Genomic DNA, 15,778 nt, shown 5'->3' with positions numbered 1-15,778 from the left:
TACCCGACCGGAACACGCAAGTTCTGGTCGTTGTCGAAAGCTGCTCTTGGTAACTTCAGCCAGCCGTCCATGCCGCCGTTGCACATGAGGAATGACACCCTGGCCCATACGGCAAAAGAGAAAGCCGATCTCCTGTGCACTCTTTTTGCCTCCAACTCGACTCTTGACGACAACGGAAAAACACCGCCGACCATCCCGCGGTGTCAGAGCTCCATGCCTGAAGTACAGTTCCGACAGAAAACTGTAAGGCGAGCTCTGTTTTCGTTGGACGTCAGGAAGTCGAGCGGGCCGGATGGCATTTCTCCAATCGTGCTTAGAATGTGTGCCCCTGAGTTGACGCCGGTGCTAACGCGTTTATTCCGGCACTCTTATTCAAAAGGCGTAGTCCCTGATTCATGGAAGTCAGCCCTTGTCCATCCGATCCCAAAAAAAGGAGACAGTTCGGATCCGGCAAACTACAGGCCTATTACCTCCCTACTCTCCAAAATCATGGAGAGCATAATTAACCGCCAGCTCTTGGTATACCTTGAGGGTCACCAGTTGATCAACGACCGGCAGTACGGCTTTCGCCATGGTCGGTCGACTGGCGATCTTCTGGTATACCTAACACATAGATGGGCGGCGGCTATTGAAAGCAAGGGGGAAGGCCTGGCAGTTGGTCTGGATATAGCGAAGGCCTTTGATCGTGTATGGCACAAGGCGCTCCTCGCAAAACTTCCATCATTTGGGCTTCCCGAGAACTTATGCAAGTGGACCTCCAGCTTCCTCACTGGGCGCAGCATACAGGTCGTTATCGACAGTTATTGCTCGAATCCCAAGCCCGTGAACGCTGGAGTGCCCCAAGGCTGTGTGCTATCTCCCACGCTGTTTCTTCTGCATATCAATGATATGTTGGACACCACCAACATGCATTGCTATGCAGACGACAGCACTGGTGATGCCGTATACACGGGCCATGCAGGTCTCTCTCGGGAAAACGTCGACCAGTGCCGGGAGAAACTTGTGTCTTCTATCGAGTCCTCTCTCGAGAAGGTCGCGGAATGGGGTAAGTTGAACCTTGTCCAATTTAACCCCCAGAAGACTCAAGTTTGCGCGTTTACCACTAAAAAAGCCCCATTTGCCGTATCACCGCTCTTCGAGAACACTTCTCTTAAAGCCTCGCCTAGTATCGGAATACTGGGTCTCGAAATCTCGAGCAATTGCCAATTCCGTGGCCATCTGGAGGGCAAAGCCAAACTGGCTTCAAAGAAACTGGGCGTCATAAATAGAGCACGGCAATACTTCAAGCCGGCCCACATTCTAGCGCTCTACAAAGCGCAGGTCCGGCCTCACATGGAGTATTGCTGTCATCTCTGGTCTGGCGCACCCCAGTATCAGCTCGATTCGTTTGACCGCGTGCAACGCAGAGCAGCTCGAATTGTCGGGGACCCAGTACACTGTGAACGGCTGGATCACTTGGCGTTGCGTAGAGACGTCGCTTCATTGTGTGTCTTCTACCGCATTTATCACGGGGAGTGTTCCGAAGAGCTGTTCAACCTGATTCCTGCCGCCGAATTTCACCTTCGCACGACACGAGTTACGATATCATCCCCACCATCTGGATGTGTGGCGGTCCTCCACAGTGCGGTTTTCAAGGAGCTTTCTTCCTCGTACCACGAAGCTGTGGAATGAGCTTCCTTGTGCGGTGTTTCCGGGACGATACGACATGGGTACCTTCAAGAAAAGCGCGTACACCTTCCTTAAAGGCCGGCAACGCTCTTGTGATTCCTCTGGTGTTGCAGGAGAGTGTGGGCGGCGGTGATCACTTAACACCAGGTGACCCGTACGCTCGTTTGTCCTCCTATTCCATAAAAAAAAAAGATCAACTAAAACAATAAAACAAAGATTGTCACCTGGAAAGAAATGGATAGCTGGGCTTCAAAAAACGTCAAAAACAACAACAGAAAAAAATAGAAAAGAAATACTCAATGTTGCAACAAGCTCCTACAAAAATCTATACTCGAGTACAATTATGAAAGGCCAAGATGATATTATGTAGGACTACCATGACAATGAAAATGGCGATGAAATACCAAGTATCATGAGAAAAGAAGTAGAAAGTGCGCTGAATTCACTAGACATAAACAAAGTACCAGGACCGGATAATATTAGCTCAAGAAGCTTAAAGGTGGGAAAACATGTTATATTGGATGTCGTAACAGAACTCTTCAATAAAATTATCGAAGAAGAGAAGATACCAACCCAGTGGACAACAACAGAAATCTCTCTAATACCTAAAAAGGGTAGTTTCAATAACATCAATAACTACAGGCCCATAAGTATGATTACCAACCTTTACAAAACCCTCTCAAAGATTTTAACAAAACGAATAAACACCTATCTAGACATACAACAGCCACCAGAACAAGCTGGATTCCGAAGCTCATACTCGACAAGTGATCACCTGCAATGTATCCAAAAAATAATAGAAAAAGCTAAGGAGTACCAACAAACTATGTACATAGCATTATCACTGTAGAGCACGGTGCAGTATGGAATGCGTTGAAGGCGGATGGAGTGCCAAATAAATACATAAGGATTATACAAAATATTTATCAGAACAGCATGGCACTGATTTAGCAGGAAACTAAAGGTGATATATTCAGAATCCAAAGAGGTGTCAAACAGGGTGATCCAATGTCCCCTAAACTATTCAACTCAGTTCTACAGCAAATATTTTTTCGACTCAAAGATAAATGGGAAAACTTTGGAATTAATATAAGTGGTCAAAACCTTACCAATCTAAGATTTGCTGATGACATAGTTATTTTCTCAAAAACACCTAAAAACCTACAGACAATGTTAGAAGATCTAAAAGAAGAAAGCAAGAAAGTTGGACTCATAATGAACATGGAAAAAACCAAAGTAATGAAAAACGTGGAAGAACATATGAATTTAAAGATAGATGAATATACATTAGAAGAAGTAAATAAATACACATACCTCGGTCAAACAGTAACATTTAAGGGTTGGCAAGACATAGAGATAGAAAAGAGGATACAACTAGGATGGAATAAATTTTGGGCACTGAAACATATACTAAAAAACAAAGACGTTCCTTTCAGCTTAAAATCAAAAACATTTAACAGCTGTATCGCTCCCTCACTAACATGTGGCTGCCAAACCTGGGCGCTCAATAAACACCAAGCGAAAAGACTAAAAGTGACGCAAAGAAATATGGAAAGAAACTTATTATGTATTACAAGACAAAATAACAAAGAATGAAATACGGAAAAAAAGTAAACTTAAAGACATAATACGAATCGCAAAAACTGCAAAATGGAATTGGGCAGGCCATATATCAAGGGCCAGTAACGAAAGATGGAGCAGTATAGCAACAAACTGGTATCCATTAGACGCCAAAAGAAGAAGAGGTAGACCTGGTACTAGATGGAGAGACGACCTAGTAAATTACGAAGGAGTGATGTGGTCGCGCACAACATACAATAAGGACCAATGGAAAAAGAAGGGGGAGGCCTTTGCCCAGCAGTGGGATGATATATAAAAATATTGTAAATAAATTTGTAATAGTTTTAATATTGTAATAGGCTTAAATAAATAAATAAATATAACTGGTGGCAGTAAATTATTTCGTGATTTTTCCCAATACCCGTTCAAGCCTCACTCTGAATGGGTAATCTGTTTATATATAGAGGAAAAAATTATACCTTATATGTTTCCGTGTTCATGACTTGTTCTAGTATCTTCTTCTTTTCTTCTCGCATCTCGTTCAGCACCTTTCTGTTCTTATCCAAGGTCAGTCTGTAGTACCAGGATACCGTCGAACGGAGTAATATGACTCTGTAAATTAGGTATTTATAATATTCTTTGAGTAACTTATATATGTATATCTATAGACATACCAATAAATGGTTAGTAATCTTTTTACCAATTGTTTTTTTTAACAGAAAACGTCTTTAGGCACGTTGGACACTTTTTTTTCACAAAGGAGCGTACAGGTTACCGTATGTTAAGTGACCACCACCGCCCACATTTTCTTGATACACTAGCTGTGTTATTAATAAACGCTAAAAATTTAAAATGTTTGTCTTTATCTGACCTATACCACTTCAGAATTGCATGATAGGGAGAAGTAACTTTAAATTTGGATTAACTTTACATCGCGTTTATTAATAAGACCGTTGAGGAATAACAGGAGTGTGGCCGGCCTTTTAGAAAGGTATACGCGCTTTATTCGGAGGTACCCATGTCGTTGCATCCTGGAAAGACCACACAAGGAAGCTCATTCCACAGCTTGGTTGTACGTGGGAGGTCCTCAAAAATCCTAATTTGTTGCGTGTCGTGCGAAGGTGAATAGGGATCAAGTGAAATAGCTCTTCGGAACACTCCTCGTGATAGATGCGGTAGAAGACACACAATAACGCGTCATCTCTACGCAACGCCAAGTTATCCAGCCATTCACAGAGCACTTCATCCACGACTATTCGAGCAAACTGAAAAGTATAAAAGTAAGCATAGTATTGGGAAAGGACCGTTACGCTAAATAGATTTGAGTACTACTCGGTTTCATTGTCTCTGGACCTCGAAGACGTAACATGGTCGCTTTCTTATGGTGTGCAAAACAAGCATCACTAGGATTTTATTATTACGAATAAACATAAGGTTTATTTTGTCAGTATTATAAATTGATAAAGGCCGATTATGCTGCTGATTATTATTATTATAATGATGAAAAATCTATGAAATAATCGAAATAATAGAATCGAATATAATAGAACTATAATATTATAGCGACTCAAAGAAACAGAAACTACAGAACTATTAACAACAAAAGGCAAAATGTGAAAATGAAAACTTCAAAAACAAAGCAGTGATAGCACGAATATATCACGACATGTACTTAACGGTAGTGCAAACAGTACTGACGCAATAAGACCAGTGCGAGGGGGTTCCACCCCCTCCCGGTCCAGAGAGAGGTATATATTATGTATATATCACAGACATAGAGGTACATTGACATTAGGTATAATATAACATGGCTAATTGTGGATGCATATCATAACTGTTTCAGAAACGCCCAGTTTTATTTGCTTGGGTAGATAGCAACCAGTATATTTAGTTCAGTAAATAGAAATTATTTTTATTGTGGTCAATGGAGTAAACAGCAAGTAAACCTATATAAAATAGAGTAGGTACACTACTTTATTTAAGAGTACAAATCATATATTTAAATCTCTTTGCAGTCACCCATTTGACATATTATTTTGACAATTTTTACAAACAACAAATTTTAAAGTTAATACAAGTGGATTTGCCTTTAGTATTTCACCAAATGAGGATGATTGACTGATGATTGATGATGACAGATTTGGAAATTGAAAACAACGATACAATTGGCTACAAATTATAAATTCAACCATATCGAAAATATTTTTATTGAAGTCTTTTTACAACTCATAAAATATGTAGGTTATTACGAAATGTCCAAATTAGTAACTTTTAATAAAATATAATATCATCTAACAATACAACTCGACCAAAAAGCAATAATTTTCGACAATTTATATGGCTTTGACGCAGTAAGCTAATAAACGATTGAAAGTGCAATAACTATATTACTTTAAAATCGTAAAATTCGTGTCAGTGAGTCGAAAAGAGATGGAAGAGAGTGAGGAAAATTTCACAAAGAAAACAGATGCTACAATAGTACAAATTTATACGTATACAAGCTGACCCGGCGAACTTAAAGAATCGACTGTATTCTGCTATTCGGGATACCGGGTCAGCTAGTAAGATAAAAAAAAGAAAAAAGGAAGTTGATAAGTCAACAATTACATTATGTCAAAAAATAATAATTATAAAACACTTAAATTTCTTTTAATATTCACTAAAAATCACAATGAAAATAACAATTTCTGATTTCTTATTATGATACCTACTTATTATATTTCATTTTATTTTTACTCATTCTAAATTAAGTTTCATTTTTATTGTAGTACTTTATAGTACACGATATTTTTTGTTACCTGGCGAGTAAACAAACAGAGCAGATGATCGGGCAACATACAATTGACCTTGCCAGAAACATGGGCCCTGGAATTTTTTTAAAGTCATAGCGAAAGCATGCCGTACTGGAAGCTGTAGTCGTTTAAACTCGAATGGTACGTCAGTCGGAATCATTGGGACGCGGGGTATCAAAACGTCTTCTCCTTTATACTTCCTTTCAATATGATCGCTTCTATTACGTTATTCAGTATTTTAAGCTTTTACAAAGTTGCGGTTGGCAATAAATAAAATATTTCACAACATTATAGCTACACATCCAACCTTTAATTGAAGGTTGTGAAGTGGCAATCCTGACAAATCAAGTGAGTTTAAAAATTCCGGTGGATAGTTCACGACATTCACACTGCATTAGTTGTCGTATTAACTGATTTAAATATCCTCATTTAGCCAGGAATGTCATCTTTAATTTAAAATTTTATTCATTTACATCATTGTTTTTGGCAGCCAGTATAGCTCGTTCGCTCAACCAATCATGGAATAAGTAATTTTGAGCAACATTTGGAAACACTTTTTGAGTGAGTTCAGCTTCATTGCAGTTCAGTTTGATTGCGTTAATTGACAAAAACTCTCAGGAAAGGCGATGCAAATTGTTTTGCCTTCCCGGAACCCCACCACTAACACATAACTTACTTTATGGTATGGTATTAAAGTTCAAATCGACTTTTAAGTATTATTACAAATCTTGTAGACTTTTTCAAGCAATTTTTTAAATTTTTCTCTCCGTAAGAACCACCCTCGTACTTCAAGGAATATTATAAAAAAATAAATTGCGAAATCGGTTCAGCTGCTCTCGAGATTTGTGCCTAGCAACACATTCAGCGATAATTTTTTATATTATAGATATATTTTATTTATTATTTTATTCTATAGATATATTTTTATATTATACATGTATATCTTAGCTCATAACGTAATACATAAATAGATGTCACAACACATAACTGAAATCTTATCTCAATGTCGATCAAACGTAACTTATATCTAAGATTGTTCGCTCTCGAATTACATTTATATTTTACTATTATTATAAAGCTGTACCAAAGTAGGTACCCAATTAAGAAGCACATCTTCGCGAAAAATAGTCGACATAAGTGGGATGAAGCGGCGCGGTGGGGGCAGAAGTAGCTTGCCGGGTTCACTCAGGGTTGCCACTTCTGAGTTTTTAAATCATAATAATAAAATAATTTTGTTTTATTGCCCACTTTTATCAATTATTTCAAATAGTTAAGTCAAATATCACTATTTTCGGTTGTGTTGGTTTTTTTTTATATAAAAATATGTGACGAGCAGGACGTTCAGCTGATGGTAATTGATACGACACTCAGGATTCTTGAAAAGCCCAACAATTCTGAGCGGCACTACAATTGCATTCGTCACCATATCACACATGTCACATAATCTAGCCGGCATCCTGTGCAAAGGTGCCTCCCACTGGTGGATGGAGATAGGTAGGTGTTCATGTTAAAATTGAAGGGGATTTACTTATTTATTTAGTAGCATCGCCAACACAAAAATCACTAACTGTATACATAAAATATTATTCTAAATAAATCTTAGTGATATTGCACTTTTAGGCAACCACCACAATGCAAACATTACATACCTACACATAATTTTTAAATTTTAATTGTACATTATAAGAACTAACATATATAATATAATTAGACTCTAAAGTCAAGCCAAAAATTAATTAAAAATAGGAATGAAACGGCGAAGAAGCGCATATGATGGGGAGTGGTGAACCAGCAGCCAAAGGTCATCCGCAAAACCAGGGGTTAAGAGTTGCATTGCCTTTAAGTTGGGAGTATGCTCTTTTATTGAAGGTCCCTAAGTCGTATTCGTTCGGGAAAACAGCATCCGGTAATTGATTCCACAAAGTGGCTGTGCGAGGTAATAAATTTTTTAAAAACCGCTCTGTTGTCGAATGCCAGACGTCGTATTTAGCATTTTGATGAAATGTCCGTTGGTAGAATTCGGCTAATGGTATGAACCCGAACAACTCCTCTAAGCACTCACCGTGATAAATGCGGTAGAAGATGCAGAGAGCCCACATCTCTACGCACGCCAAAGAATCAAGCCGATCAGAGATGACTTGATCGTCGATGATTCGAGCAGCTCTTCGTTGCGGTCAAATGGAAGAAGCTGTTACTGGAGAGCGCGAAAATAAGGGACGAGACGAGCAGGATATTCAGCTGATGGTAATTGATACGCCCTGCCTATTACAATGCAGTGCCGCTCAGAATTCTTGAAAAACCCCAAAAATTCTGAGCGGCTCTACAACTGCGTTCGTCACGTTGAGACATAAGATGTCAAGTCTCATTTGCCCATTAATTTCACTAGCTACGGCGCCCTTCAGACCGAAACACAGTAATGCTTACACATTGTTGCTTCACGGCAGAAATAGGCGCAGTTGTGGTACCCATAAATTTGATGTAGGGTTACAAACCAAGAAGAAAACAGTCGACAACGTTTGTATGGAATAATGGCCGCTGTTTCCTTTAAACCAAAGTGGATGTAAATACTACGTAATAAGAGGCGTGACTGCCTAAGTTAAGATTGGAATTTAATTTAGTATGAAATGTGCAGTGATTTGACTAAGTTTCAAATAGTAGTAATTACAGTATTGCGATTGGGGACGAAGTATAATAAGTTAAGCGGCTAAGTTTAAAAGCGAACAGTTTCATAAAACGTAGTGGATTTCGGCTACCTCCGTTAATATAATATGGAATATGATTATTATGTTAATACAATCGAGTGAATCGTTTTTTTTGTTAAGAGTTTCGCTAGGCTGCTCTTAACTATCAACACGGTTCCCCCGGTTCATTCTTCGCCCGTCTCGTATCATTGTATGATACCAAGAGAGATGAGCCGGTATGTTCATATACCGGCTCATCTTTCATTCTCTCTCATCAGCATTTTAATTTATAAGTTCAAATATATAATTGCTCGTATAATACCTTTACCTTATATTTACATTTATGTGAAATATGTTTATGTGGTATTAATTATATTATTTTATACAAACAACAGGACAGTATGAAACTTGTAATACTCACAGCACAGGCAACAGCAGTAGCGGCGATGCGTACATGACCGAGTGCAACCAGTACTGGCTCCTTCCCACATACATGTAGTAGTACATGAGTGCGAAAAGGACGTACAGACCCACTGACACCGACATGATGTACCCGAGCACGCGCTTGTGTCTCTTCTCTTTGTATTCTCCATCCTTCTCTATCCTCTTTATCTTCGTCTCCAACTGTTCGAGTACTTCTGTTGTTGTTTTCTTGCGCTGAAAAAAGATCTCTTATTATATTTTTGAAGTGATTACCTCTTATGGGAGGGTAACCCGATTCGTAACGTAACGCGTTATGGCGTCAGTGTCTCTGGTTTCCCTTTCTCTTACGCATACGATAATATCAATTCGATTTCAAAATATCTCAATAAATAAGTAAATTAAGTAATGTACAAAACCAGTGTAGGTAAATCCTAGTAGTACAATATCGTGATTTTAGGTATTGATTTGTGGGTACTAATCTGAACTTAACTAATTAGAACATATAAAACAGAATAAATTAATTACCGAGTAGACAGCTAAGTATAATAATTATAATTATTGATTCAGCAAGGTTTAGTCTATGTAAGCCGTAGACACAGAATTTCATATCACTGTCAATTTTGGCAGTTGGAACTTAGTAATAAAAGCAATTGCTTTTTATTAGAGGGTAGGAGAGTTAGTTAGTAATACTTGGAGTGATATGAGGTGTGTGGGTTTCCAGCTTGCAACAATAACTCGTGACGTGTTATGTGCATGTGCAATCGCGTCTAGCCCGCTCGCGCTGTATCTCTCACGCTCTATGAATCACGAATGCACTGCATAAACAACACACGCGGCCTTTTCGCATTCAAGGAATTGGTGATGCGGTAATCGATATCGATAAATGTAACATTTTTACTGCGTGTTTTGCACAGATTTCTAATAAGTGTGTTTTTGCTTTTAGGGTTGTTATATAAGTAAAATTATTTGCTTGTTAATAAATGTAAGCATTTATTTTAGGAAGGCCTATGTTGTTATGCAGTTTATGTAAGTTTGCCCGAAATGGAGTAACGAATGCGAATTTCAGGGTATATTTTATATTATTTATAATCAGTGGTTTGACATGTGCTGCTCCAAACCAGACAAGCATAAGTTATGCAGGGTCGGATCAGGGTGCAAATATTCACAGTATTGTGTGGCTGCTGGGACATGAACGCCTACATGATTAGACTGAGTTAAGTGCCCTGGCTCCTTTGATGCAGAGCTTGGAAGTATTTTCAGTCCTGTTGAGTTTTGTGTCGAGAATTGTGCCCAGATATTTTACTGTACAACTACAAGGTATATTGAGATTACCTATTTTCAGGATTCTTCTAAGTGGTGTTCATTTTCTGGAATTTAGAATTGCCTCTGTTTTGGATACATTTCTATTTATCTTCCATTTATTGAAGTAGTCAAGTAATATATCAATCGATAGCGGTAACCGACTAATAATGAGAACAGACTCTTTAATAGAAGAGTCAATTTCATTTAAAGATTCGTAGTTTTTGGAAGATAGTGTGGTATAATCGTTAAGAAAACTCCGGTATTTCGTCCGATGAGCTTTTGCATAATTAAATTTTTGTGTATTATCACGAGAGCGTTTACTATAAAATTTAAGAAGAACGGGGAAATGGTTATTATAAGACAAATGGCGTTTTTTAGTGATAAAACGTGCCAACTCGAATCTTCTGGGGATCAAACTGATCAAGGTCAATTTTATCTCATTTCGTGATTTTTTTTCAAGAGAGGACACGAAACAAGACATAAGTTTCTTCCGGCACTGGTCGACACAATTTTCCGAGAGACACCTGCATGGCTCGTGTTTTCGGCATCCGTAGTACTGTTGTCCGCATACCTATGCACGTTGGAGGCGTCCAACATATCATTGATATGTAGAAGAAACAGTGTAGGAGATAACAAACAGCCTTGGGGAACTCCAGCGTTCACGGGCTTCGGGTTCGAGCTATAACCGTCGATTAGGACTTGTATGCTGCGCCCAGTGAGGAGGCTCGTGCTTCACTTGCCTCAACTCTCGGGAAGCTCAAATGATGGCAGTTTTGAGACAAACACTTTGTGCCATACACAGTCGAAGGCCTACGTTACATCCAGATTAACAGCTGTCAGGCCTTCTGTCTTACTTTCGATAGCCGCCACCCATCCATGTGTTAGGCATCAGAAGATCGGTCGTTGATCAAGTAGCGACCCTCTAGATATACCTAGAGCTGGCGGTTAATTATGCTTACCATTATTTTGGAGTGCAGGGAGAGCGCTTGATCGGATTGGATTGCAGTGAAGAGACATTACTGATTGTTTGGAGCATTATGATCGTTGCATCCATATGGAGGAATTAATAACCCAAAAACAGTATTAATTATTAAGAAATTTTAAACAAACTTTCGGGAGTTGGGTCTTTTTTATTGAGAATTTCCACTAGTCAAGGATTTTCTCTCAAATATTTATATGTGCTAATAGATCCAAGAGATGCATTAAGGAATCAGCTATTGTTCAAATTTTGGGGATCTTTAGTAAGAATTACAGATTAATAATTAACGAACAAATTAAAGAAGAACTTGAAGTTGACTTACTAAACACTTTAAACTCTTTGATTTTGTACTATGTAATGGAGTACAAGATTTTCTCTTTTAAATATATTATAAATATAATTCACGTCTTAAAATATGTTAGCGTCAAATACGGTATAGCCTCGCAAACTGGGCCAGCATCAGATGAAAGTTCAAAAGCGCTAGACCGTAACATGCAAGACCTAATATTTTATTACGTGCGCCAAAGAGTTCATATTACTCGAGGCTTAGTAAAACCGCATTAAGATCTATTTGTGGTAATGTTTTGCAGAAAGTTATCTAACTTTCAATACATTACAATATCTAGTATAAAATTTATTCTAGATGCAAATATTACAGTACAATATCTATATTACATTACAATATCTAGTATAAAATTTATTCTAGATGCAAATATTACAGTATGTGACTTTGAAGGCGCAATGCCTTCAAAATCAAAGTCAAATAAACTTTATTCAATTAGGCTTAAAGTAAGCGCTTTTGAAGCGTCACTACAAATATTTCTTGTAAATTACTGAATTTACGATATGTTCGTAAAAAGTTGAGCTCGTGAGAAGAAAATACAAGAAACTCAACGGCCACTCGTTTCAATCAAAATAGAGTGACCGATTGACAACCGACCCTATCTATCTCGTGGATTCCACACACCCATAGGTATGTTTTCGTACCTAAAGTGTAGAGTAACACACATCTGGCTCTGCTATCGACAGTTTGTTATTATTAAGTGATATATAACTCACTTTTGGGCTCAAATATACAACAATTTGCATATATATCACAGAAGTGACGGATTTCACTTAAAAATAATCTGTTTAGAATTTCAAGAGCGACAACTCTAGAGTCAATTTCCTAATATATTTCCCAATTATAGGGATTGGGCAGCTTATCGACTGTAAGTACATCCTGTAGATGAAGCCACAACCTAAAAGTTAATCATTTAAATAGAGAGCCGCTTCTTTTCTTCGGTTATACTCTGAAAATTACTGAACCAATCAGAATAATACTTATATCACAAGATGCAGCGTGTTTGAAGAAGGTTTTAGTATATAATTTATGGCGATTACTTATCTGGATCTTATATTTTTTTTTTGATTTATAAATACGTATAATTATGTCAGTTTATACAATGAACGGGCGCGGAGTACTTAATTTAAATGGCAAAACAACATATGCCAGGTCAGCATAGATATGTATAAAAAGTCTAGTGGATTATAATGTTAAAGTAAATAAAGGATTGAAGTATTGTCTTAATTTTGTATAATATATTATGAAGTGGGTTTAATATGCAAAAAATATTATTATGTATACACTTCAATTCACTTGTAAATAATCTATTGAAATGCCCACACAATGCAAATAAAGGTCACCATTTTAACACTAACAATAATTGAATAAATTTGTTTATCATTAGCTAGTACACTGGCCAGTTGCTTTACATAAAAAACATTACAATAAGACACAATAGTTATAGTTTGTTATTTTTATACAGTATAAAGACTGGTACATAGACCAGCAATACCTCATCATAGAATTTTAGACCATGACTGTATAAATACAGGATGAGTAGGGATGATATTGCGAACCCACTACACTTATCCTGATTAAGGACCTCCGAATTGTCCAAAACTAATAGGTACCTATGCCGATAAAACATGACAAAAGTCGTGTTAATAAATAACAGTGAGTGTATTATTAGTTAGCATTTGCTTCAGGTATAATATCATAATCAGGTGTAAATTCGTAAACCTCAATCAAATAACACACTCTAAGCTTGGTGGTCTACTGAAACATGCCAGTGGCCAAGTTGTGGTGCCCCTTCTACAGAAGCCACACTTGAAAGAATAGAATAGACGAAGGTGAGTGGATGCAGACAGGCCAAAAAACACCATGCATAGACCAAAAGATTATTTAAATAATTCATGTGACCACAAGTAATGGGTGATTTAATAAGCATCTGTTAAATGTATGAGAGTCACAAGGAATGCATGTAGAAGAGATTGTTTTGGAGAGTGGCCCCATACTGCTCCAAACATCTGTGGTCACCAAGGACTTTACAAGGTCATGGGTGACATGACAGGTTTGATAAACTAGCTTGAGGAATTGCAATTTGGATATAGAGATGAAATATTCCTTTTTTTTGTTTGTTGCCTTAATTGAGTTCCAGAAAAAAGTGCATTATTACTTATATACCTATGTTCGACCAAAACTACAGACAGGATTATGTAACTTTCAGCAATGATTTATTAAGAGATGTTCACTTTATAACTTGCAAGCAAGCCACTTGTAAGCCTACAATATTTGCAATACCACACTGTTAAAACAATATCACACATAATAATCCACTTTATTGTATGTGGCAATTATATAACTAGTTAAGTGTTAATATAAATTGCGAAGTCAACATATTTTATCAAACTTTGTATAATTTTAAATTAATAATTAAGAAACACTTTAACATAGAACTCAAGTATTAGTTGTACTTACATATATATAATAAAACACTGTACAATAGTTACAATTACTTATTATTTATTATTCCAAATTACAATGGGGCCCCCATATTGAAGGATTGGCAAACAGACTTAGTTCTGCAGCATACGCGGTTAAAAAAATTAGACAATTAACTGACATAGATACGGCGCGACTAGTATACTTTAGTTATTTCCATAGTATTATGTCCTATGGTATATTGCTATGGGGCAACGCTGCCGATATTAATACAATATTTGTGCTGCAGAAGAGGGCTATTCGCGCTATTTATAACCTAGGTCCTAAAGAATCATTGAGAGCAAAATTCAAAGAAATTAACATCTTGACTGTTGCTTCTCAATATATTCTTGATAATGTAATGTACGTTCATAGGCACATAAGTGAATTTGCCAGAAACTGTCATAACCATAATGTTAACACCAGGAACAGACATAAACTGATGATGCCTACTACTCAGCTAAGTCGAGTTAGTAAGTCTTTTGTGGGGTAATGTATATGCTTTTACAACAAGATCCCAGAAAATGTTCAAAACAAAGGTGTTACGTTATTCAAAAGAATTGTTAAAAAACATTTGTGTGGTAAAGGTTACTATAACTTAAATGACTTTCTTAATGATACCACAGATTGGGAATGGAGCGACCGCCCTCAGACTATTAAATAATAAGTTTAATTGTACAATGTTACTTTGTAAATCTTACTTTAATTGTAAAACATATTTTTGATGAAAAAAAAAAGCCCGCTGAGTTTGTTGCGCCCATTCTTCTCAGGCCTGAGGCATTCACTTTGGAATGGGTGGTAGTTTTTTTGACTTTCAATAAGTGATTTCACATCCTATTTTGAATAAAAATATTTGAATTTGAATTTGTGAGGAAACGTCTACTTTACGAGATATGATTTTTTAAAGTTTTCAATATTTCATTGATGATAACCTCTTTATGAAGTTTGACTTTGACAGTTAGTGATTGCAATGAGAAATGTTTTATGATTCTGTTCACATAAAATAATAATAATCCAAATCCTTTTCCAGAAACTAAATGTAGGTTAGGTTAAGTTAGAACATAAATACATATGAGCCGGGTCGCAGGCTGGGCAACACCCATTATTTATAGTAATATTTCAGAAACAGAATCTAGAAGACTCAAAGTAATATACCGTGTTTAAGTAATTAATAAAACTAACGAAATTGTGTCATTTATTAATTTTGAACCCTCCCCCCCTCCCTCCTATCAAATTCATGCCAATGAATTCTAAATCCATACCGGAATTAATAATAACACAGAGTCCTTTGAGTTCATTAACTGCTTCATAATTAGCAAAGACCTTATTTGCATGTAAATAAGATTCAATTGCATCTTACCTATAACTTACTAGCCAGAAGACATTCAAAATACTTATATTACTATTACTATACCTTTACTTACTATACATACTCTTAGATATTTAGAAGTTTTAGGAGAAAATGATTGTTATTATTTAATATACCTGCTAGAAAAAGAAGGTACCAAGGGAGAGATGAATTTATTGAGAAGTTTAGCGTCTATTAACCATTAAACAGCTAGAAATT

General features: G+C 36.9%; 1 protein-coding gene across 3 annotated transcripts in view; it reads right to left on the bottom strand.

Moving 5' to 3' along the window:
- The window catches only part of LOC126971434 (endoplasmic reticulum junction formation protein lunapark-A), a 52,241-nt gene that overhangs the window by 35,967 nt on the left and 496 nt on the right, over positions 1 to 15,778 (bottom strand). For all 3 annotated transcript variants that reach the window (XR_007730898.1, XR_007730897.1, XM_050817754.1), the window contains exons 2-3: positions 9,123 to 9,358; positions 3,708 to 3,840 (exon numbers count right to left, since the gene is read on the bottom strand). Coding sequence is in view for 1 of the 3 variants with exons in the window: in XM_050817754.1 (XP_050673711.1) it covers positions 3,708 to 3,840; positions 9,123 to 9,358 (369 nt within the window). In the remaining 2 variants the exon portion in view is untranslated. The remainder of the gene's footprint in view (positions 1 to 3,707; positions 3,841 to 9,122; positions 9,359 to 15,778) is intronic.

Source organism: Leptidea sinapis, chromosome 23 (assembly GCF_905404315.1).
Source record: "Leptidea sinapis chromosome 23, ilLepSina1.1, whole genome shotgun sequence".
Taxonomy (NCBI): Eukaryota; Metazoa; Arthropoda; class Insecta; order Lepidoptera; family Pieridae; genus Leptidea; species Leptidea sinapis.
Note: the sequence above shows the minus strand (reverse complement) of the source record. Positions and strands in the feature narration are given on the sequence as shown.